The sequence below is a fragment of the Schistocerca gregaria genome, chromosome 2 (assembly GCF_023897955.1).
Source record: "Schistocerca gregaria isolate iqSchGreg1 chromosome 2, iqSchGreg1.2, whole genome shotgun sequence".
NCBI classification, from domain to species: Eukaryota; Metazoa; Arthropoda; class Insecta; order Orthoptera; family Acrididae; genus Schistocerca; species Schistocerca gregaria.
In genome coordinates, this window is record NC_064921.1 from 1,002,429,863 (window position 1) to 1,002,456,671 (window position 26,809).

The 26,809-nt window shown below is 42.0% G+C and overlaps 1 protein-coding gene across 5 annotated transcripts in view; it reads right to left on the minus strand.

Annotated features, from left to right (window-relative positions):
• LOC126335502 (protein ECT2) overlaps positions 1-26,809 on the minus strand; it is a 181,896-nt gene that overhangs the window by 47,334 nt on the left and 107,753 nt on the right. For all 5 annotated transcript variants that reach the window (XM_049998840.1, XM_049998841.1, XM_049998839.1 and 2 more), the window contains 4 exons: positions 25,391-25,628; positions 25,038-25,156; positions 14,201-14,389; positions 11,423-11,630 (listed from right to left, as the gene is read on the minus strand). In XM_049998840.1, the coding sequence (XP_049854797.1) occupies positions 11,423-11,630; positions 14,201-14,389; positions 25,038-25,156; positions 25,391-25,628 (754 nt within the window). The remainder of the gene's footprint in view (positions 1-11,422; positions 11,631-14,200; positions 14,390-25,037; positions 25,157-25,390; positions 25,629-26,809) is intronic.

The window sequence follows — 26,809 nt, forward strand, 5'->3', positions numbered from 1 at the left end:
AAATTCCCAATGCTTCTCAATAATTTATCATCTTATAAATATATTACACCACTACACAAACTTCCCATTCTGAAGGCTGATTGTCCTCCTGAAATTATTGCATCAGTGATAGTTTGTAATCTTTGATTAAGAGTTTTACCATAAATTTTATATCCTGCATTTGGTAAACTTATTCCTTTATAATTTCCTGTACCTTTCCTATTGCCTTCTTTACACACAGAAATTACTTGAGATGTGTTCCATTCTTCAGGTACAGAATAGTTCTTCCAACACACATTTAAAAATGGAGGAAGCAAAATTGTAACACGATTCCTCCATAACTGATTAATTCAGCATTAATGCCTTATATGCTAGCACCTTTCTTTATATTTGATCTCCAGAATTATCATCAATTTTTATAGAATGATTTATGTAAGTTCACACAAACTTCATTTGCTAGTATCATATTCTTCAATATATTCATAATCATAGCTTTCATTACAATATATTCAGAATCATAGCTTTAATTAAATACTGTCCTATTCTGTTACATTCTATACCCCTTGAACTCCTTTCGTCTTGTTGCGCAGCAACTGATTTATGCGTCACATTTTTCTCACACTGTGCCACAATCACCTCGTCGCCTGCGGTGCCCTTCCCTATCCCCTTCTGACCTCCAGGCAACTGCTATCAATAATCAACCACCAGTCTTGTCACAGCTGAGTGTGTGTGTGTACTGTTGTTTGAGAAAGAGCAAGAGCTCTAAAGCTAGTAAAATACTGTTTCTGTCACATGTTTCCATGTGCTACACACCAGCCAGCTACAGGTGAGTGGTTGCCTTTCTTTTATTTATAAAATATAATATATTTATAGATGGGTTTCTATTAAACTTTAACACTGCTTTCCCAAGAAAACAAAGCATGATACTAATAGGTTTTTTTAGAAAAAAAAAACCTGGGTAACAAAAAGAATCAAATTATCACATGCAAGGTAAGGGAAATTTTATTTGAAAAGATTAAAACAAGCAGAGAACTAGGATTATTTACACATTACAAGGAAACCTGTGCTGTCACCACATATTTACCGCAAACATGTAAGTAGTTTTTATTTTTGCACAGACTTTTCAAATGGCCCTCGTACATAGGGACCTGAAATGTAGTATCTGTTTTAGGTAAGTTGAGAAGCAGCAGCATTGCTGAAGTTGGTAACATCATAAATGATGTATTTCAGGCCCAATCTCTACCTGTATCTTATGCAACCATAGTTCAAAATACTACACATAAAGCTATCATGTTAAAGCCTCTGTGATTTCACATAATACCAACATTAGCTGGCAGATAAATGTATGTGTTCTTTATTCTAAGATGTTAAGTCTCACGGGTGAGACCAATGTCTCAGTATGTGGTATGTACTTAGAGAGACCATTCAACTCCCCACTGTTTGAAATAGGACTGAAGTGTTCAAGCATAGTTGTGTTCTTTATTTTGTAAACACACTCTTATGCACATACTGTTTCCAAATTGGGCTTCATCAGATAAATGAAAATTGGTTACATTTTCAATATTTATATGCAGATAAAATAGTTCATCTGAATACCACTTGCTATGATATAGCATATATTACATACATTCATACTTTTACATTTTGAGGCTCACATTGCACCTATATTCACTTTTATCGCAAAAGTGAAGTTCTCATGTCTCTGATAATACCTCACATTAGGTTCTAAAATTATGTTCCTTACATATGTGTGATGTATTTAGTCCCACATGCAATGAATCACTGTCACCATTGATATCTCCAGACAGACCGAAATATGCTTAAGTTAGACTCCTGTACAAGATAGGTAGTAAGACAAATAGTAACAATTATAAAACACTCTCACTACTTACACAGCCTGTCAAAAAAGTTCAAAGACTGGTTTTGTTCTTGGTGCATAACTGACGTCAGTGCAAGCAATGGTGGCATTTTGAACTAACAACTGCAAGAAACGTGTGTGTTTGACCAGTCAGTTGAGAGAATGTAGTGTTAAGCAGTGAACATGTAGCTAATGTGTGTCAATACTGATGAGTTGCAAAATCACAGTGGAGCAACCAGTAATGATTCAATTACGCATTTCACTTGGTAAAATTGTTACAGGGACATCTGAGTAAATCACAATGGAGCAACCTGCACTGATTCAATTACATGTTTTACTCAGTAAAATTGCTACAGGGACATTGTGTGTATGAACAAGACCTACAGCGATAGTTGTTTAAGTTGCACATGAGTGTTTGGTTGGTTTGAATGTTAAACAAGGACAGGTCTCGCTTGTGGACAACAAGTCGTCATCCAAAATGAACATTGGAAAAATGTGTTTTGTTTTGAAAACCACCACCATATTTCATGCGGAAGTAATGACGAAGATCTGAAGTGTTAAAGACATTCTCCAGAATGTTTTGGAGGAAGGAAAAGTGTGGGGGAAGCTTGTCTATACCCTTTTGACTATTGAATGAAAACAAAATGTGAACGTGGCCCGAGGCTTGATTGAAATGATTTCCGTGGACACTTATCCTCCCCCCCCCCCCCCTCCCCAAACAAATAATAATGATAACAACAACAACAACAATAATAATAATATATATCACCATGTTTGACAAGATTGATTGATTGAGACAGGTTATGGGACCAAACGGCGAAGTCATCAGTCCCATGATTCCGAGGTTTATCACAGAAGAAAGAGAGTCCGCTAAAAGTGGACAGATCCAGTCAGAGTCAAATTATAAAATAATGAACATTAAACATACACAGTAAAAGGCATAAAAGGTGACACCAAATCTAGAAATGGGAAAAAAGGGGGCAGTCTTTGTATCACAGACCAAGAAGACTGGAAAAGAAGTCCCAACCTGCACTTGCTCCAAGACTAAAGTAGAACCTTATATATGGAAACAAAAACCATTTTCATGGAGGAAACTGAGGACCAGTTCAACCATCTGTGAATCGTCTGCTAATATTAAATTTAAGAAATCATGAAGAATATATTTAGCACAAAGGGCCGAAAGAAAGGGACATTTCACCAATATGTGGAATACTGTCAGTCTGGCTCCACAGCCGCATTGTGGGGGTGGTTTGTTACATAGGAGGAAACAAAGGGTGGGGCAGGTATGACCAATGAGTAAACAGCATAAAACAGTGGACTCTTTCCAAGAGGAGCAGAAGGAAGAGTGCCAAATTGCAATATTCTCCTTCATTGTGTGGAGTTTATTACTATGAGTGGTAGACCTCCGGATGGCATTCCACTTTTGGGGAAAGAGAAATCTGACAGATCCGCACATATGCAGCTGGAATATTGAGAAGAAAGGGGGTTAAGTATCTTTCTCTAGCCAAATGGTCAGCCAGTTCATTCTCCGGGACTCCCTCATGACTTGGGACCCAGAGGACAACAACAGAACAGGCGGCACATCCATGGGCAGAGAGGTGGTCACGGATAGAGACCAAAGGGTGCTAGGGTAGCATCGGTTGATAGCCTGCAAGCTTCTCATTGAGTTGGAACAAATTAAAACACTGTGGAGGGAGGCCTGAGAAACAAACAGGAGGACCCTGCAAATGGCTAGAAGCTCTTCTGTGAACACACTACATGATCCCGTCAATAAATGGTGTTCGACGCCAGTAGGAGACGTGAAAGCGTATCCCACCTTATTGATGTCTTAGAACCATCAGTGAAAGATGGTGGTGGTACCCTGGAACTATGCAAGGATGGCACATACAAGATGCAAGAAAACCAGACAAGCGACAGTGATCTTAGGACTCTGGAAATGATCGGTCGTAATCCATGGTATGAGCACCATCCGTGGTGGGATATGGGAGGAAAGACACGGGGTGCAGGCCTGTGAGTGGAGATGGAAATCCCAACAAAGAGAAGTGAGACGCTTGCCAACGGGTGTTAGGAGGGAGACATCCCTCGTAGGCAAAGAGCACAGGGTACACGGGTTGCTCAGGGAACTGGCGAATGGCGACTGTGTACGAAACGAGGAGTTGGCTTTATCTTATGTGAAGAGGGAGAATCCCTACTTCTGAGAGGAAACTATCAACGGGACTAGTGTGAATGGCATCAATAGCCAGATGCACCCCACAATGGTGAACAGGGTCAAGCAGTTTCAAAGTGGAAGGAGCTGCTGAGCCATAAACCTGCTACCACAATCTAGTCTGGACGAGATCAGACCATGGTAAAGATGGAGGGGAGTGGAATGGTCTGCACCCAAAGATGTGTGGTCCAGGAGACGGAGAGCGTTAAGCTTCCGCATACATGTAGCCTCAGGAGGCGAATGCTTCTGCATACATGTAGTTTTAGGTGGCGAATGTGGGGCAGCCGTGTCACCTTGTTATCAAAAATAAGGCCCAAGAAACGGGACTGTGCTACAACATCGAGGAGCTGGTTGCCTCAATAAAGTTATGGATCAGAGTGTACTGTAGGTCGATGACAAAAATGCATAACTCACATTTTGGAGGGATAAAAATGGAAGCCATGGGAGACCTGTCAGATGGTGCCTTGGAGCCGGTGCTCAGCAGATGCTACTGAGTGGGAGCTGCAACAGAAGCAAAAATCATTGATGTACAACGCCGGGGTAACCAGAGGCCCAACAGAGGTCACAAGCCCATAGATGTTAATGGGGAAGAGCGATAGATGACAAGACTATGTAGAATGGGTCTCTGATGATTTGTGCAGATCAAAGAAGGTGTGAATAATAAAACTGAAAGTTTAGATAACACTCACTGTCTTTTTTGCGTACAGAGCATTATCCAGAAGGAATCTGATACCATCAGCACTACTTGGGATCAGTTGCACAAGAAGATTCAGAAGGTTTGTTCTGAACACTGGAGTAGGAGGGATTTCTTCCTGTGCACAACAATGCACCCGCTCACACGGCCACAGTTATTGTGCAGTTTTTAACAAAAAAACCAAGTGCCTGTTCTCGACCACCTCCATCATGCCATGGTGACATTCAAGTTGAGTAACATACCAACAAGAGGACTTTCAGTATGAGTGTGCTGTACATTATACTCAAGTGGAGGGGAAGAGGGAGACTATAAAGAAAAACTGAAACATTAAACCCATCATCTTAATTTTTCTCTACTTTTTATCAATCCAATCTCTAAATGTTTTGGACCGAGGGGATATGTCATCCTTGAAAGTAGTGGATAAAACTGTGTGTGCAAGAGATGTAACACACCTTTCTCAAAATAAAGAGTGTATTCACAAATTTTTCAATTCGCGATTCAGATTATGCAAAATTTAAATGACAAAATATAGTGAACTGGTATTTTCTGTGACCCATCCAAAGTATTTGTGCAGTTCATAGTATTCGCCTAGAAAAGCGAATATTATTTTATCAGAGATGCTGTTGGTAACTAGTTTTCATCATATGTAACTAAAAGGATGCCGTGTAGCATTAAGAAACCCTTGGAGTGTACGAAATTCACATTCATTTTCAGAATGGGGAACAGTTACTGCAGTTGTGCCACATGGATCAATATTGGGTCCACTGCTGCTGTTATATCTAAATGATCTTCTAACATACAACCAAGGAACAGAAACATATCTCTGCTGACAATTCAAGTATTTTAATCAAGCCTAATGGAGTAACTTCAACAATCGAAAATATAAATATTTTTTTGAAAATTAATAACTGGTTCTCTGCAAATGGATTGTTACTGAATTCAGGTACAACTAAATACATGCATTTGAGTACTGTGCAAGGCCTACCCCACCATAAGAAATAATGTGTGAGAGTAAATCAATTACACTGTATTTTCAAAAATTGATTATTTTCATTATTCTTCACATAAGAATTTCTGAGTTTGGAATTCTACGATGTGCAGATTATGTGTAAAAGTACTTTGAACAACAATCAATAAAAATAAAATGGCAGTGAAATCTAAACTACACTTTATTTGTAGTTCTATCAATACTGCAAGTTATAAACTCTTGGTGCTCCTGGAAATTCCGTCATTACTGTTGTCCCTCGTCATGCCAAGTCACTGTACAACAAAGTATATGAGAAATGCACATAAAAACATGCTATGACTGTCGTCATTGGAATATAAGACTAACAGACTTTGGCAACAATGATAGATCATATTTAAAAACAAATATCCTCAATACTATGACTATTGTTAAATTGAAACATGAAACTGTGAGAACTTGGGCGAAGTACTGTTTTGCACTGGAAACCAAAACATTATGACCATCTGCATAACAGAATGTTAGTCCACATCTAGAACTAAATACAACAGTTATTCTGCATGAAATTGATTCGAAAATTTTCTCAATGTATGTGACACCAGATATCTACCACACATGCAGCTACTGTGTACTAAGGGCCAGTAGCTTGCAGGTGCGAAGCTGAAATTTGACAGTCTCTCAGTTGTGTTACATTAGGTGAATTTGGTAGCCAAGACATCAACTCAAGTTTACTAATATCATATTCCTAAAACCATTTTACCATTATTATGGCCTTCTGAAGCAGACAGTAATTCTGCTGAGCTATGCTATCACCATGAGAAAAGAAAGTATGAAGGGATGGTAGTTGTCCGCAATAATGTTCATGTACTCCGCAGCTCTCATATCTTCAAATGATTACCATGGGTTCCACAGAGGACCAAGCAAATGTCGCCCATACCATAACAACCACCCCATTGGCCTGAGTAAATGGGGCAGATCATTTTTCCAACCGCCAATCATCTCAATGACAGAGCAGTACCCTATCTATGATGATCAAATTGGTATAACATGAAACATGATCCATCCAGTCAGGTGACACGATTCCATTGAGCCACCTTTTCCATTTTTATGACTCCACACCCGGTGTAATTCAGAACCTTGGTGCAACAAGTGCATAGAACGGCTAACCTGTTATTGCGTAAACATGGGCATTGCATTCTTCAAACATTCGACTATTGTCTTTAAAGAAATTAGTCACTAGATGGCAGGAGCTCTTTGAAAAGAAGATTGTGGCAACACTTTCATTGCACCCATGACTTCAGTTCATCGTTCACACATGTGGCACAGCCACGTGGTGAAGATGGACACTAGTGATGAATATGTTATTTCGGAAGATGAAATTATCATTGATAACAATGACATTAACTGTTTAGGGTTAAAACGACAATGCAATTTAGAAGCGTGAAAATGAAATGTTGTTAAGAAGTTCTGACGACATGTATCTATCTGTATGCACAGGAAAGAAAATAACAGCCAAGAAGTTCAAGCCAGTTGAGTCATGTTGCAAGAAGAGGTCTGTGTTTTACTTGTTAAATTTTCTCTGCCATTTCTTCAAGCAGACAAAGTTCGTAGTATTACACAATTCACCTTATTTTTATATCATAGTCTATATTTGTTGCAATCTATTCTAGGTACTGTCTGAGTTTATCAATCAACAGAAGCAACCGTTTGTGGCATTTTGGGATAGTAGTGACAAAGTAATTAAGGATGCGATCTTGACGGGATACATATGAAAAAAGTAAAACAAACAACATCTCTCAATCCTGAAGCACAAAAAAGGAACTACTATTGGATGTATACCATAAAATAGAATGTATCTGTAAAATTAATTTGCCAGAAATTTTTACAATCTGTGCTGCAGATTTCTGAAATTAGGCTGAGATCAGAATAAAATACAATAAAGATAGGTATGTTATGTTAACACTGACTTATCCATGTCACTACTATTGTTTTAAGGTCTAATATTTTCTTCAATAATCGAATTCAATAAAAATTATTTGGGTTGGTTCTGCTATGTTCCAGACGCTATTCCTGAATACAAAAGGGGTAAACACCATAATCGGCCCAAAAAGATTGTAAAAAAGTTCGGCATCTTGTTGAAGAACATTGGTTCCAGTTCACTCATAAGGAGTCCCACTACTGCAGTGCCAGAACCAAAAGGATGTATTTTGATGATCCTGAATTAACTGTTCATAACCTTTATACATGCTTTAGACAACATTTTTATGAGTTAGAGGAGAGACTACTTAAAATGAAGTACATCGCTTACCACAGATATTGGAGAGAACATGGTCAATATTCTTTCATGCAACAGAGATCAGATAGGTGCAGTTTTTGTGCTGAGTATGATGTGCTTTTGGCAAAAAATCTTTATGACCAATATAAAGTTAACTATAACCTATATAATGCATGTGTTAAAACATATCAATCTTTGAAGGCAGATTGTAAATAAAATAGAAACTTCCACATGGGAAAAATATATAAAAAACAAAGATTCCAAGACTTACCAAGCGGGAAAGTGCCAGTAGACAGGCACAATAAATAAGACACACAAACACACACACAAAATTTCGAGCTTTCACAACCGACAGTTGCTTCTTCAGGAAAGAGGGAAGGAGAGGGAAAGACGAAAGTATGTGGGTTTTAAGGGAGAGGGTAAGGAGTCATTCCAATCCTGGGAGCGGAAAGACTTCCCTTAGGGGGAAAAAAAGGACAGGTGTACACTTGCGCGCACACACACACACACACACACACATATCCATCCGCACATACACAGACACAAGCAGACATTTGTATGTGTATGTGTAGGTGTGGATGGGTATGTGAGAGTGTGCGCGCAAGTGTACACCTGTCCTTTTTCCCCCCTAAGGGAAGTCTTTCCGCTCCCGGGATTGGAATGACTCCTTACCCTCTCCCTTAAAACCCACATCCTTTCGTATTTCCCTCTCCTTCCCTCTTTCCTGAAGAAGCAACCGTCGGTTGCGAAAGCTAGAAATTTTGTGTGTGTGTTTTATTTATTGTGCCTGTCTACCGGCAGTTTCCCGTTTGGTAAGTCTTGGAATCTTTGTTTTTAATATATTTGAAGGCAGATTGAATGAAATAAATTAAATCTGTCTTGGATGATGGGACTCTCTTTCTAGAATATGATTAAGCCCAGATCTTGCCTATTTCTAAATTAAATGTAACGTCACAGTTTTACAAACGACTTCTTTGGTTTATAATTTTATTTAATATTCATTGCTATAATGATGGTACTAGCTCTTTCTACTATTTCTTGGAAATAGAAGCAAGAACAATCCAGTCTGTGTGTTCATGTTTGTATGATTTTATTCAGAAAAAGTTTGCCATATATGTGAAACACTGTTACAGGAAATGTTCAAAATGTCCTCCGTTAGCGAGGATACATGCATCCACCCTCCGTCGCATGCAATCCCTGATGCAGCCCGGGAGAATGGTGTACTGTATCACAGCTGTCCACAATACAAGCACAAAGAGTCTCTACATTTGGTACCGAAGTTGCGAAGACAAGAGCTTTCAAATGCCCCCATAAATGAAAGTCAAGAGGGTTGAGGACAGGAGAGTGTGGAGGCCATGGAATTGGTCCACCTCTACCAATCCATCAGTCACCGAATCTGTTGTTGAGAAGCGTACGAACACTTCGACTGAAATGTGCAGGTGCTCCATCGTGCATGAACCACATGTTGTGTCATACAGGTAGAGTATCCCGTATGAAATCATGATAACGTGCTCCATTGAGCGTAGGTGGAAGAACATGGGGCCCAATCGAGCCATCACCAACAATGCCTGCCCAAACGTTCACAGAAAATCTGTATTGATGACGTGATTGCACAATTGCGTGCTGATTCTCGTCACCCCACACATGTTGATTGTGAAAATTTACAATTTGATCACGTTGGAATGAAGCCTCATCCGTAAAGCTAACATTTGCACTGAAATGAGGATTGACATATTGTTGGATGAACCATTCGCAGAAGTGTACCCGTGGAGGCCAATCAGCTGCTGATAGTGCCTGCACACGCTGTACATGATACAGAAACAACAGGTTTTCCCGTAGCACTCTCCACACAGTGACGTGGTCAACGTTACCTTGTACAGCAGCAACTTATCTGATGCTGACATTAGGGTTATTGTCAACTGCACAAAGAATTGCCTCATCCATTGCAGGTGACCTCGTCGTTCTAGGTCTTCCCCAGTCGCGAGTCATAGGCTGGAATGTTCCGTGCTCCCTAAGACGCCGACCAATTGCTTCGAACGTCTTCCTGTAAGGACACCTTCGTTCTGGAAATCTGTCTCGATACAAACGTACCGCGCCACGGTTATTGCCCCGAGCTAATCCATACATCAAATGGGCATCTTCCAACTCCCCATTTGTAAACATTGCACTGACTGCAAAACCAAGTTCGTGATGGACACTAACCTGTTGATGCTACGTAGTGATGTGCTTGATGCTAGTACTGTAGAGCAATGAGTCGCATGTCAACACAAGCACTGAAGTCAACATTACCTTCTTTCAAATGGGCCAACTGGCGGTGAATCGAGGAAGTACAGTACATACTGACGAAACTAAAATGAGCCCTAGCATGGAAATTAAGCGTTTCTGGACATACGTCCACATAACATCTTTTCTTTATTTGTGTGTGAGGAATGTTTCCTGAAAAGTTTGGCCGTACCCTTTTGTAACACCCTGTATATTCTATGCAATAACAGTGTTAATTGAGTTTCTATAAATGTCAATATTTATATTTGGATCATTAAATATGAGGGAATGTTATGCCAAAACATTAGACATTTGCATAATCTTGATAATAAATCTGTCTCTCAGTGCATTAGTGTTGTATTAAATGATATTACACTTTCAAAACTTTGAGGCCATTTATCTCAATATGCCATTTTTGCACTAACACACTTGTTGCACCCAGGTACTCAACAGTAGTTGGTAATGTCTTGGGTCAACATAGCGATCTTGTTGCACCCAGGTACTCAACAGTAGTTGATGTCTTGGGTGAACATAGCAATACACAGGAATAGTTTGCAGAGGAGCCCCATGTTCAACAATCAGTGTCCCCTGAAGCACATGTGCCTGCACAAGCAATGTAATTTGTTGTCAGATCTGCCACAAATCAACTGCCTATCGTGCTTCACATATCAGGCAAGACATCTAAGCTCCTGTTCTGGTTCTGTGATGAGGCACGGAAATTCAATGTTGTCATCTTCTCATGGTTTCGCTGCCCTTCAACTGCTTTCCATAGATGCTGATGACACTAGCTTCACGATTCTCAGATGCAAATTCCCGAGCATTGGGCCATTACAATATGCCCTCTTTCAAAGTCGGTCATGCCAGGGAATTTCCCCACTTGCGGTCCATATGATCACTAGAATTACTCTCATACGGAAAGTTATGGCAGAACGTAAATAATAGTTTACGAATGAAAGTAACAACTAACCAAATAGGGGAAGCATTGAATTGCTTACAGGCACACAAAAAATAAAGAAAAGATTGCTATCTTTTGGACGAATTCTCCCCCCCCCACCCCACACACACACACACACACACACACACACACACACACACACACACACACACAGAGAGAGAGAGAGAGAGAGAGAGAGAGAGAGAAGACAATTATTGTTGCAGTGTATCAAGCAGTTCCTTTGAAATACCGTTCAGAAGCAGACTGATGCTCGGGAGCCTCTGTACTGGTCGTATTAACAATTCCTGAAGACTTTGGCGGCCACATTCTGGCTTTGTTTGGCATATCTTCAGAAATGCATGGAAACGTGGTTTTGTTTGATCACACATTACCAGCATTTCTTTGGTGTTCTCGAAGAAGTTTACGAATGGTGGATATGCTTTGACTAGATCTGGTACCTGAAAAATGAAACAAAGTTCACAAAAAAATCAGCCATGAAAAATTGACAATTTTTGCAAAATTTTGTCATTTGTGTGTGTGTGTGTGTGTGTGTGTGTGTGTGTGTGTTGGAGGGATGACGACGATGATGATACACAAACAAACAAACAAATAAACAAATGTAAGGGCACTCTACGGCCCTCCCCCATCTAAAACCTATATCTGAGGGAATATGCACCTTCTCTTTAACTCAATCACTTGTCTTCATTTGTGATATGGATTTGTGATTGTTAAGAGATTTTGTTTGACCCTCCAAAGCAACAGACAAATTTGTTACTAAATCCTTACTCTTACCTGGCATACAGCACACTGTACACGGACAACACTTGGCTAGTGTATCAAAACCAACAGCTAAATTTGCACAGTATTTTCTACAACTTTAAAAATTGTTGGGGGGGAGGGGGGGTTGGCGGTAAAACTCTTATAAACAGTGGAGGCAACAATTATCAAAAGACATACATTCAGGGCAAATTCTCTTGCTCCTTTCTCCCCTCACCCTTTCCACCTGATATAACCGTCCCCTCAATCCATCTGCATTGCCAACTCAATACAGATGCACCTCTAGTATTCGGTGAGTTATTTACCTTTATTCCATAAATTACTTACACATTACCAGAAATTTTAATCACAAGGTTTAGGAAAAATCACCTTATTACAACAGCAAAAGCACAATGCTTGCTACAACTCATTTAAATCCAAGACCGGGAATGGTGTTTCATCAACTATTTCAGGTGTTAGCCTTAAAAAAGAAAGGAAATAAAAGACATGAAGAACAAAATCTTAACAAAAGGAAGTGAATGCGTATATTGCAAAACTGCTAAGTGGATCTCTAACCAAGTTGAGATAGGTGAAGATCTACTTACAAGGCAACAGCAGATAGACAGGTTGGCAAAAACCTCAGTATTTGACATTTTTATTACCCGTACCCTCTAAAATTTCTAAATCTAACCTGCACACTGTGTTCTTGCATATCCTCATTCCTGAGATTACAGATGACACTAGCGTAATTTCGCCAATTTTTTTATATTGTTTGAAAAAACAAAAATTAAAACCTAGTTCACACAACTTCTCCAGTATTTACAGCTCTTACTTCTAATGTAGAAATAATAGTATCTTTGTTCAGTTGTGTCAATGTACAAAAGACTCATTACTGAGCCCAAGGTAGCAAGGTACGGATATAGAGCTGCTTGTGACTGATCCATGATTGATTGCACTTCGTGCAGGTCAAGAAAAACATGGGGATTCCTTTGTTGTGGTTCTAAGTGACAGTTGCGGTACGAACAGGCATGTGCTTTGTGATTGATGAACGCACGCGTCCCGCAAATTACGTCTCTCACTTGCTTGTGTAGAATTTGTCACTCACCACAACCATCAGCCCTGACAACTCACAACAAGTGGAATCAAAATTCACTAAATAAGTCACTACGATCCCACATAACACTCAAATTGCATGTAATATTCACAGCAGAGCACCACTGAAGACTCACTGGTTGTTACAAAACGTGACTTAGTTGCGCATAACCAGCCAACTGTAGGTGCAGCCAGGAGGTTTGAGCAGGGCATGTGTGTCCAGACAGCACAAGGTGTGAAGCAGTCATTTCAGTGAAACATGATGTGTTGGGCAGCATATTCAGCTACTGGGCAGTGGAGTGTGCGCTGATATCAAACTTCCTGGCAGTTTAAAACTATGTGCCCGACCAAGACTCAAACTCGGGACCTTTGCCTTTCACAGTCAAGTGCTCTATCATCTGAGCTACCAAAGCACGACACACACCCGGTGCTCACAGCTTTACTTCTGCCAGTATCTCGTCTCCTGCAGAGTGAAAATCTCATTCTGGAAACATCCCCCAGGCTGTGGCTAAGCCATGTCTCCACAATATCCTTTCTTTCAGGAGTGCTGGTTCTGCATGGTTCGCAGGAGAGCTTCTGTAAAGTTTGGAAGGTAGGAGACGAGATACTGGCAGAAGTAAAACTGTGAGTACCGGACGTGAGTCGTGCTTTGGTAGCTCAGATGGTAGAGCACTTGCCCGTGAAAGGCAAGGGTCCCGAGTTCGAGTCTCGGTGGGGCACACAGTTTTAATCTGCCAGGAAGTTTCATATCAGCGCACACTCCGCTGCAGAGTGAAAATCGCATTCTGGAAAATGATCAGCTGTTAGAATACTCTGAGGCATCGACAAATTGTGAATTTGGTAATGGAGGGAAGTGTGGAGGAGTAAATATGTAAAGGGGACAAAGGCTTAAATACAGTACCCAGATTCAAATGGATGTAGGTTGCAATAGTTATGCAGAGGTGAAGAAGCTTGCATAATATACACTAGCATGGAGATCTGCATCATACCGGTTTTCAGGCTGAAGAAAACAGAAACAACAACAACAAAAAACAACAACAACAACAACAACAAAAAACAACAACAACAACAACAACAACATTTAATAACAGGTCCAGCTACACTCTTACATGTCACACATGACAGCCATGTTCAAAAACATCAAAAATTTACTGGATTTTTTGCAGTCATTGTCACTTACATATTTCAGAAATATTTTTCCAATGCTGATTTCCTCTTTCCAACTGGCTGCAGCTGAGCGTAGTTCTTCCAACATTTGTTTGTGTACTTCATAGATAGGAGGAAGGTTTCCAAAAATTATTTTTAATTCAGTGTTATTCAACAGCGCACCACCCTGCTCTGATACATCCTCCAATGGGCTCTTGAACAGCTGCCAAAAAGAAATGCACAGTTATTAAACACAATACAAAACAGACTCAACCTGCAATATACACCTGATTAGGCATAAGATTTGTGTATAATTCTCTCACACCCACATAAATTGTCAGTAATACAGCAAAAACAATGCAAAATCTGGGCAGTCTGGCCTCACTGGGATGAGTGAGTGATCTCAGTTGGGTTGGATAGTGAGGGTGTAAAAGAGGTGAGAGGTGGGAAAAGGTATGGATACCAATTTGCCAGCGGTCTTTCACATGGACAGACAGCGTCTGGTAATGCCCACATAGACTGACACACAGTTGTTGCAGCAAAATAGGCTGCTTTCACGTATGGCCCTGCCTTTCATGGTGCAGGAAATTCCTAGAATGCATGGTACCACCTACAATGGATTTTCTCCGATAGACAACAACATCCAGCAATCTACTTTTATATGTGGCTGTCTGCCACTCAATGCCGTCTTTTTTTTCCCCACTTACACAACTATTCTATAATCCACAATTATGTATCTGACACTATTTCTATACCATTCCACACTCTAACAGTGTGAGAAAAAAAAAAAAAAAACACTTCAATCTTTCTGTGCAAGCTCTGATTTCACCTATTTTATTATAATGAGCATTTCTCCCTATGTAGATGCGTGTCAACAAAATATTTCATTCGGAAGAGAACAATGGATAGTGAAATTTCGTGAAGAGGTCTTGCCACAACAAAAGACGTCTTTGTTTTAATGATTGCCACCACAATAATCGCATCTGGGACACACACTCCCTATTTTACGATAATAAAAATTGAGCTGACCCTCTTTGAACGTTTTTGATGTGGTCTGTCAATCCTATCTGGCATGAATTGTATAGTGCACAGCAATAATCTAGCACATGACAGACACACAAGAATAGTGTAGGCAGTCTCTTTAGTATACTATTGCATCTTCTATTTGTTCTTCAAATAAAACACAATCTTTGGTGTGCTTTACCCACAACAATATTTGTGTGATCATTCCAAATTGAGTTGCCCGTAATTCTAATTCCTAGGTATTTAGTTAAACTGACGGCATTTAGATTTCTCTGCTTTGTCGTGTATCTGAAATTTAATGAATTCCTTTGAGTACTCGTGTGAATGACTGTATACTTTTCCTAATTTAGGGTCAATTGCCACTTTTCACACAACTATGTTGCCCAAATCATTTTGCAATTTATTTGATATCTGATGACTTTACAAAATGGTAAATTACAGCACTGCCTATAAACAATCTCAGAGGCTGCTACATTGTCTCCTAAATTGTTAATATATATCAGGAGCATTGGAGGGTCTGTAACACTTCCTTGGGGAATGCAAGGTAACGCTTCTGTTTTCTTTGATGACTTCTTGTCAACTGTGGTCCTTGTGACTGACAATCATGAATCTAGTCACTCAGTTGAGACTGTACTTCATAGACATACAATATGGTTACAAACCAGTTGTGAGGAACAATATCAAAAGCTTTTTGGAAATCTAGAAATATGGAATCAATCTGAGAAACCCTACCCATATAACTCAATACTTCATGAGAAGAAAGAACTAGTTGCGTTTCACATGAACAAATTTTCTGAATTTGACCTGACTGTGTGTCAACAGATCTTTTATCTCGAGGTATGTAATTATAATATTCAAACACAGTACATGTAATAAAATTCTAATGCAAATCTATGTCAGTGATATGTGCCTGTAAATAATCAAATAACTCCTACTTCCTGTCTTTAATTTCTGGTGCAACCTGTACATCTTTCCAGTATTCAGGTATGAATCTCTTAAGTTGGTAAGTATGGAGATATTGTATCAGCTTACTCTGAAAGGAACCTAACTGGCATACAATCTGGACTAGAACACTTGCCTTTATTGAGTTAAGCTGTTTAGCTACACAGAGGATAACTACTTCAAAATTACTCACATGGGCAGTTGTCGTTAAGAAAATATTTCATTCTGAGGAGAACACATGAGAGTGAAATTTTGTGAAGAGATCTCGCCACAACAAAAGACATTCTGGAATATTTATTTCGCCTTCTTTGGTGAAGGAATTTGAGAAAACCATACTTGGTAACTCTGCTCTAGATGAACTATCATTCGTTAACATTAGCATCCGTACTGCACAGTACAGGTGTTGTGTCTTACCACTGGTGTACTTTATATATAACCAGAATCGCTTTGGATTTTCTGCCAACTTTCAGAACTGTTTCATTGTGGGAACTATTAAATGCATCTCACACTGAAGTTCACAATTAATTTCAAGTGTCTGTATAACTTTGTCAATCCTAAGGATTTTGCCTTCTTTTAAATATGGCATCTTCTTTTTGTTGATTCTGCAACAGTGTTGTGACCTGTTTTGTGAAACATGGGAAATCAGCCTTGCCACTCTCTTATTTTGCACAAGTCTTTTCATTGCTGCTGATACTATTTCTTTGAATTTAAGCTACATCTGGTCTACACTTTCATATTTAGTTTGAAAGGAATGGAATCTGTCTCTCAGGAAGGCATCAAGCAAATTTTATCCACCCCCCCTCCCCCTCCCCCAATAGATACGTTTTTTATTTATTTTTTATGGGTGACCTTGTGGTCACTAATTACTTTATCCATAACAATGTTCCCTAATTGCTCAGGATTATTTGTTGTTAAGAGGATCCATATGGCACAGGCTGTGAAGCAGTTATTAAAATGAAGTATGTCATTTTTGGCAGAGTGCTCAGCAACAAAGTGGTCCATTTGTTTCTTGCTCATTGTCTCTTGGTGGCTATTCATGCGAACAGACAGCTTGTTGGCTGTCATGCTCACATAGAATGCAGCACAGTTATTCAGGCTTAGCTTTTAGATCACAACTGGTTTCACAGGTAGCCCTGCCTTTGATGGGATAGGTGATGTTTGTGACTGGACTGGAGTAGTTGGTGACGGGAAGGATGTATTGGACAGGTCTTGCATCTACATATATTACAGGGTTATGAACCATGGGTTAAAGGGTGGGAGCAGGGATTGTGTAGGGATGGATGAGTATATTGTGTAGATTCGGAGGACGGTGGAATACCACTGTGGGAGGGGTCAGAAGGATAGTGGGCAGGACATTTCTCATTTTACGACACGATGAAATGTAGTTGAAACACTGGTGGAGAATGTAGTTCAGTTGTTCGAGTCCTGGGTGGTACTGAGTTACGAGGGGACGCCCCTCTGTGGCTGGACAGTGGGACTTGGGGAGATGGTGTGAGGCTGGAAAGATAAGGCATGGGAGATTTGTTTTTGTACAAGGTTGGGAGGATAAGTACATTCTGTTAAGGCTTCAGGGAAACCCTTGGCATATTTTTGAATGGGACTGCTTATCACTGCCGATGCAACTACCCTGGGTGGCTAGGCTGTATGGAAGGGACTTCTTGGTATGAAAAGAGTGTCAGCTGTCACACTGGAGGTATTGCTGGTGGTTAGTAGGTCTGATTGGGACAGAGGTACTGATGTAGCCGTTTTTGAGGTGGAGGTCAACATTTAGAAAGGTGGCTTGTTGTGTTGAGTAGGACCAAGTGAAGCAAATGAGGGAGTAGTAGTTGAGGTTTTGGAGAAATGTGGGTAGGGTGTCCTCACCTTCAATCCAGATAATAAAGGATTCCTCTAGATAGCCCATTAACATGTTGGCATAGGATGGTGCCATGCGGGTACCCATAGGTTGTTTGTAGGTAATGCCTTCAAAAGAAAATTAATTGTGGGTGAGGATATAGTTGGTCATGGCAACTAGAAAGTATGTTGTTGGTTTGGAATCTGTTAGGTACTGGAAAAGGTAATGTTCAATAGCGGTAAGGCCATGGGCATTAGGGATGTTAGTGTACATGGAGGCTGCATCAATAGTGATGAGCAGGGCACCATGTGGTAAAGGGGCAGGAACTGTGGAGAGTCAGTGGAGGAAATGGTTGGTATCTTTCATATAGGAGGGTAGGTTCTGGGTAATAGGCTGAAGGTGTTGGTCTACGAGGGCAGGCATTCTCTCAGTAGGGGCAAAGTGAGTGAGCACACTGGAGTGTCCTGGGTGGTTGGGTTTATGGACTTCAGGAAGCATGTAGAAGCTAGGAGTGCAGGGAATGGTAGGGGTGAGTAGAGAGATGGCCTCGAGGTAGAGGTTCTGGGATGGGCCTAAAGATTTGAGGAGTGTCTAGAGGTCCTGATGGATTCTGGGAATGGGGTCACTGTGGCAAGGTTTGTAGGTCAATGTATCTGACAGAGTTCTTCTGCCAGGTAATCATTGTGGTGCAAAACAGTGGTGGAGCCTTTGTCTGCAGATAGGATTATGAGGCTGGGATCAGAACCTCATCCATATCAAACCTACTGACCACCAACAATACCTCCACTTCTACTGCTGCCACATGTTCCATACCAAGAAATTCCTTCAATACGGCCCTGCCACCGGGGTTGATTCATTTACAGTGACGAGCGGTCCCTCTTGAAATATACCGATAGTCTCAATGAAGCCTTCACAGATTGTAATTATCCTCCCAACCTTGTACAAAAAGCAAATCTCCTTTGCCTTATCTTTCCATTCTCCCATCATCTTTCAAAACCCACTGTCTGGCCAAAGAGGTGCATTCCCCTCGTAACTCAGTACTACCATGATTGGAGCAACTTGGGTTTCCACTACATTTCATTGTGTCCTGAAATGAGAATGTCCCGCCCACTATCCTTTCAACCCCTCCCACATTGGTATTCCACCATCCACGGAACCTACACAATATACTTGTCCGTCCCTACTCAACCCTGCTCCCAACCCTTTACCCCATGGCTCATATCCCTGTTGATAGACCTAGATGCAAGACCTGTCATCCATCACCAACTACTCCAGTCCAGTCACAAACATCACGTATCCCATCAAAGGCAGGTCTACCTGTGAAACCAATCATGCGATCTACAAGCTAGCTGCAACCATTGTGCTGCATTCTATGTAGGCATGACAACCCACAAGCTGTGTCTGCATGAATGGCCATTGACAAACTGTGACCAAGAAACAAGTGGACCACGATGTTGCTGAGCACACTGCCAAACATGACATCCTTCGTTTTAATGACTGCTTCACAGCCTGTGCCATATGTATCCTTCCCACCAGCATCAGCTTTCCTGAACTGCACAGGTGTGAGCTTTCTCTGCAATATGCCCTACGTTCCCATAACCCTCCCGGCCTCAACCTTTGTTAGTCACGGTCCTCGCCTGTCCAGCCCCTTAGCTGTTCCCATTCCAGCACTACAAATCACTCATTCCACCACTGCACTAAAGTCTTTTTACTTCTCTCCTTTTCCGTTACCAACTGGTCACATCTCCCCTGCCCCGGCGACTGCACATACCTGCCCCACTTCCTCTTCACCTCGTCCCTCTGCACTACCCAGCTGCACCCTACTGTCCACCACCCCTACCCTACTATACCTCCCTGTCCCCAGCCATGCCGCCTCCTCAACCCATCCAGTCATCTCTGGCATCATACACTGGTGCTGCTGCTTGCAGAGTGGCTTCAGTTGCCTGAGAATGTAGGAAGGACGGATGTAGATAGTGATAAATGGTGATAACGGCACCCGATGGCGATGTCTTTAGCGCCCACGAAAAAACAGACTGAGATGAGTGTCAGTAAAATACCCCGTACAAAAAGATAAAATAACAAGTAAAACACATGTAACAAAGAGTGGAAAACCATATGGACCCACAACGAAGTATGGCATTAGCAGGAAAACATGAACGACACATGAAGAAAGTGTTAGTAGGAGCTAAAACATTAGAGCAGATGGATGTGGCTGGCAGATGGCAAGGGGGATGGTGAGGGGTGAGGTGGGGGGGGGGGGGGGGGGAAGAGAGAGAGAGAGAGAGAGAGAGGGGGGGGGGGGGGGCGCGAAGAAGAAGAAAAAAAAGGAAGAAGATGGCACCAACCACTCCGCAACACACTAAAACCTCCATCCTGAAAGTTTAGGCCAGAGGCCGGACACATCGCGAAACTTTATAACTCTAAGGACACTCATCTCATGATGAGCTAAAATAGAGGGCAGATCCCCACCAATTTTTGCCACTGCCCTTGCATCACACTATAAGACACATTCTGTTAATACATGGCGGATAGAGATATGCTCACAACAGGCATCACAAAACAGAGGGTCCTGCCACCGTAATAGAAAGCTGTGTGTGAGAGGACAGTTCCCAATCCTAAGACGAGTGAGTGTGACTTCACCCCGCCTGAGCAACAGGTGGAGCGATGCCTCCTGAACCCACACTGAAAGCGACTAAGGAGATGCCTAGATTCTAACATCCAGACCATGTGGCGGCTGACCAACTCTAAGGTCTTCCCCAGGCAGCTAGTGAGGGCAACACTACAATAACTACTCAGGCGCGTACGGTCCTTCCCAGGTTTTAAAAAGAGGAATCAAAATGGCCTCAAGCCACGAGTCCGGATAGTGACCCGATGCCCAAGTGGCATTAAAAAGTGCAAGGAGTGTACTTATGTTTCTGGTAATAAGGTGCTGCAGCATACTACAATGGATTCTTTCGTGACCAGGGGATGTGTCACGAACAGCAGACAATGCAGAACCCAGCTCCCACAGGGAGAATGGGCAATTGCAATCTTCATCAGAGGTGGACCGGAAATCCAAACTGGCCCTCTCAGCAACCACTCTATGGTACTAGAAAGCTGGATCCTGACTGGCGGTTGCAGTAACCATGGCAAAATAAGCCGCCATTGTCTGGGCAATGACTGGCGTATCAGTTTGGAGAGTGCTGTTCCCCATTACAGCAGCCATGGGGCACCTCCCGCCTCTCCCATTAAACAGAACTCTTCATGGAATGATAATGGTGTTCAGGAACTGTTGCCACGACCTCTTCTTGCTTTCTTGAATACTATGACGACACTTCGTCCTCGCTACCTAAAACGCTGCAAGATTCCCCACAGTTGGCCAACACTTGAACCTACGCAAAGCCGCACGCCTAGTCCTGATTGCAGAGCGGCAATTTTCAAACCACCAAGGGACAAGGTGCCTCTTCTGTCCCGTCGACTGTGGAATGGATGCCGCAGCAGCGTGGTGGGTCATTTTGGTAATATGATCCGCTCAGTCCTCAACATCGGCACAGTGCTCAAACTGGGCTACCTGCCAGTAAAGTGTCCTAACTGCTCTACGGAGCACCCATCGCAGCGGCTTCTTACTGGGTCCCATCCCATCTGGCAAGTGGATCCAGATGGGGAAGTGATCACTGCCATGCAAGTCGGTGACCACTTCCCATTGAGCCATGTGAGAAAGGGCAACATGAAAGATCAATGGCAGAAAATGACCCAGTCACAGTGCAAAAATGTGCGCTCTGTCCCGTATTTAGCAGATAAGCACACAAAGACATGAGAAGCCTCTCAAACTGCTCTCCCCCAGAGACAGGTAATTGCAGAGCCCCAGAGTACACTGTATGCATTAAAATCACCACAGAGGATGAAGGAGTGAGGGAGCTGTGTAAGAATGTCATTGAGAGCCTCTTCGTGAAGTGCATTATGTGGCGGCACGTATAGGCAAGATATTGTCAACGGAGGATGCAAGTGCACTGATATGGCAAATGGTTGTAAATTCATCGTAAGGGAGAGAGGCAAGGAGTGGTAGTCAGTATTGGCAAAAATACCGTCTCCTCCTCTAGCTCTCTCTCCACTCAGGTCGTCATCTTTGTGGAGGACATAGCCCCAAAGCTCAAGGGTGCATGACTTGACGGAAAAGTATCTACTGGAGACACAGTAGTCTACCCTGAGAGAGTACACGAAGTTTCTCCACATGCTTCCTGAACCCCTGCAAATTCCACTGAAGTATGGGAACCATCTATCATGGGGGTGGCACTTTCAATCTGTCTCTCCACCAGGGTGGGGCAGTCATGGGTCAAGATGATTGCCCTACACGTTCCTCACATCCCATCAGCTCTGGGGAAGAGTCAGAAGAAGCAACATGTAGAATCAGATTGACAAGTTTGGATGGTTTACCACTTGACTTTACCTGCTGTTGCTGCTTTACAGTAGCTTTTCGTGGTTTTGTGGGCTTTGATTGAGCCGGAGGAGGAGTGGTAATGGCCATGCTGGACTTCTGAACAGGTTCAGGCGGTGCCTGGGGCTCGCCCAAGTTGGCCACTGTAGCTTTGTCTGCTGTAATTGGGGGGGGGGGGGGGGGGGGGGATGCTACAGACATTGGAACACTTGCTGCTGGCAAGTGCAGGTGTTTGTGCCAACACTCACCACATCCGTTTGCATAGAGACATCAGATTTCAGAGTAGGCTTCTGAAAAATGGACACAAATGACGCAGCAAACGTGGGAGGCTGCATGGACTTTTAAATCTTTTTGGCCTCACCATAGGGGAAATGCTTAGTTTTTATTTCCTGTACTTTTTTGTTCCTCTAAAAAGATTCTGCAGTCCCTACTCCACACTGGGTATTGTCCAGAACAGTTGATACATTTAGCTGGAGACGAGCACCCAACTCCTTCATGAGCAGCCTTACCACAGTTTTCACACATTGCTTCTTCTTTACACCAAAGGGTTGTATGCCCAAAACACTGGCATTTCGAACAGCGCATTGGGTTTGGGACATAAGGCTAGGCTGTACGTTTAGGTGAAGAAAGCCTGCCTTGACATGCTCTGGGAGTTCGGGGGTGTTGAAGGTAAGAGTGAACGAGTCAGATTTCACCAGATTTCCATCCACCCTTTTCATAACATTCTGGACACCCACAATTCCCTCCAGAGCCCACTCACTCACCAACAGGAATATCCACTAGATCCTGACACGGCACAACACCTTTGCTGAAGTTCAAAGTGCTGTGGAGCTCTGTATCGATGGCATATTTGTCCAGGCACTTAGCACTCTGTAGGTTAACAGCTTGTTGGGAACTGGATGTTTCAACCAACAGCATCCCATTTTGCAACCACTTTACTGATTTTAAAGTCCCAGCAAATTCCTTCTAAGCCCTTCTGGATGTAAAGAGGCGAGACCTTCTCGAAACTACCTTCTTTCCTTTTGATTACTAAAAACACATTCTGATTACCATCCCGTGCTCTGATACTCTTTACTGCTGCATGCTGTCTTACTCTTGCATCTGGAGGGCTGGCTACCCGAGCCGCCTCATTAGTTGGGTGTTAGTACCTTCCAGTAGCCCACTCACTCCACTGGGAGGAGGAAAGGAACATTTCAGTCTCACAAGCAGCTAGGGAAATAAGGGTCCACTCAGACAGAGCCCCGTGTGCCTGAGTAAACCTTACACAACTGAGGTGAAGCAGGTTCCCCAGAGGTCACTGCTAATGACAGTTCCACCTCAAAAGCCAAGCATCTTATCAGCGCGACACATCTTGAGATTAAGATTTTTTTTATAGAGGTTTGTTCCGTCCTCATGATCTGGGCGGTCAAGCCAATATCCCCGTTCCCTGAGACACACGTTCCACCACCGCGTCGCATGGTGGTCGCTGTAGTATGCTCAGAGCGTATGGTGCAGTGGGACTGGTGGTGCTAACCAGTCCCCAGCTCAGGAACCCCCGGGTCACTAAGCCCATACCCAGCGAGCCCGTGAGAATTTTTGTGCGCGCGTGCATCTGTCGTCTATTTTTGAAGAAGGTGTTACTGGCTGAAAGCTTTATTTGTGATAGTGTTTCTGTTGTGCCTATCTTTGACTCAGCATCTCGGCTATAAGGTGAGTAGCAACTTACCTTTTCATAATATTGTTACATTCTATCCTGGATTTCCCATGCAATAATTTAAGAGTATGTGTAACATTAATTAAAAATAGATGTCACTATTACATACGTATTAAATTTTTCTGGACCAATATCTGGCCACAGAATGTGTAGCCTGAAGCCTTACCTGATCTCTGGCAATGCATGTAGTTGGGCACACACTGCATTGCAATAGGTGATCTGTTCAAAACCACACTCTGAAGTGGTCACATGGTGCAGATTCAACCTACGCAGATCGGCTACACAGTTAACACAGTCAAAGTCGGCTGAGTGTCTTCCAAATGGCACAGTTTTCTGTGTGGCCAGGGGGCATTCTCTCAGTTGGTACCAGCCAGACTTTGCTGTGCTGGCTCCCGTTTCACTACTCCTGAAATCTTCCTTCCTTAAGTGGTTCTGCAAGCACCTTGGTTGTTCTCAGAAAGCTCTTTCTTGACTCAAGTCTTAGGTGTACTGGATGGTGTCCAAACAGAGGAGGGGTGGGGATGGAGGACTGCAGATGTTATGGCTTTGATGTTACAGTTTTTGGCTGCTGGAAAGTTGACACAAGTATGTGGAAGTTTCACTCCTTATTTTATATTATCATTCCTTTCCCTCACTTACTCACATATACGATGCAGTTATTACTATCTATTAATTTCCGAGAGTGGCAACAGAATCCCATTTACAGCCCCCCCCCCCCCCCCTGCCTTTCCGTATTTTATTCCTACCATCTTTCTCTTTCTCTCCCCAGAAAGTCTGGGAATGTGTCAACACAAATTTTGTGCTTTTTCCTGTATGGACAAAATGTGCTTAGAAAAGAAGAAGAAGTAAGGCTGCTTTTTACGTATACACATTCATATTTGGAGTCGGATAATCTTGTTTACATTTTATGTGACAAAGTTACTTACACACACAGCTTACTCGAATAACTATCAGAACCTTCTTACCGTCATGATAGTGTCAAGGATTCCCACATAATTTGACTCTGTCTGCAGAAGCTCGAAGAATACTTGTTGACGAGGGCTTAAATTTTTTCTTGGTGTCTCACTAAGCACAGCTTCAACTTCTGAAATATAAAGGTATTACAAGCACATAACATAAAATATGTTAAACCTGGTCAGCAAAATAATGACTTTCAAAAATCGTGAGACAGTAGTAAGAGACTGTTTTCCCACACTAGAAGTCATAGTACTATTACAATGTGTAAGTACTAAAATGTGTGTAATATTAAGAGCAAGCAGGAAGTATTTCAGTGTTACAAATTACATTCATCAGATCACGACAAAAAAGGAGAACTTACCATCTTGTTTGTCAGGTGTAGCAGAACATGAGTCAAGGAATGATCCACTCATACTGAGTAGACCCGCATCACTGACTGATGATCTCCTTTTGTGAATGGCTGGAGATTCATTTTGCTGCAGTAGGCGTGATGCCACATCTCTTAAGCGTTTTCGCTTCCTTGCACGAACAGAAGCTGTAGAAGATGGAGTACCCTGCGAGCTACGCCAGCCTGCTGGACTCTGAGCTGTTTCTAAGTACTGGAGAAGAATAGAAACTAGAGTGTAGCAAACAAAATCAAAATGAAGGAATGAATGAAATTGTGTGGTGCTGAAAATCGAATTTCAAATACCACACAGGTGTTCACATTCATTGACCAACTATAACTTAGGCAGGTATAAACCCTTGTAATGCCAAATACGATCCAATCGGATCGTGCGGTACGCGCGGAAAGTGCCAGGTACGATCTAATTTTACTGCCATTTACGCACACTTTTCTTTCAAACTGAGGCACAGATCGTGGTATATTCATGTTGTGAAGACAAACTAAAGTCGAAAGATAGTCGTCCGGTACTTCGTTTTGATTGTCGATGCCAATAATCGATATTTTCGAGTTCCAAACACTTGGTTGTATTTTGCTTGTTTCGAAGGTAATATGCCGCCGCCAAGCAAGAAGTGTGATGTATACCACAGAAAGTAGTGAAAGGGAGAACGATTTTGTAGGTTTTTCGGACAGTGGATTGATCTATGAGTGGTCTAGTGGTGATATCACATCATGTGAGTCATCAATAGCCGAATCTGCACCCAGCAGCGATGAAGATAATGTTGAAAAATTGACTGCAGCCAGCAACACGTTTGCTGAAATTGGAACGGATGAGTTGGACAATCCTGCTCCCCACCGCTTCACATTTTCGGAATTATCAGGCCCCAAACATGTACCAATAAATTCTAAGCCAATTGATTTTTTTTCTTTTTTTTTTTTCCAGTGCAAGTGTTTACGATAATGGCAACGGAAACAAACAGACATGCTTGGCTATTTCTCGAAGCAAACGTAAAGTTATCAGTGAACTCTCGTGTGAGAAAGTGGTTTCATACCTCAGGCCAGAAATGAGGGCTTTTGTGGCAGTAATACTAAATATGGGACTCAAAGAAACCAACCATTTTTAGTTACTGGTCTACAAACGGAGATATGGCAAATCCATGGTTTTCCCTAATGTTTTCGCGATATAGATTTCAGTTGCTCCCAAAATTTTTACACTTGACAGACAAGTAAGAAGGGATTACATCCCAAATGTGTTGGTCAACATTTGTGTGTTAATAAATGATCCTAAAACTTAATTGGTATATGTTATTTTTCTGTTGGAACTAGTGACAAAATTATAGACGTTTTACCCATTTTTCACCTCAGTTTTTTCAAGGTGCATTATTTTCTAAAATGTGT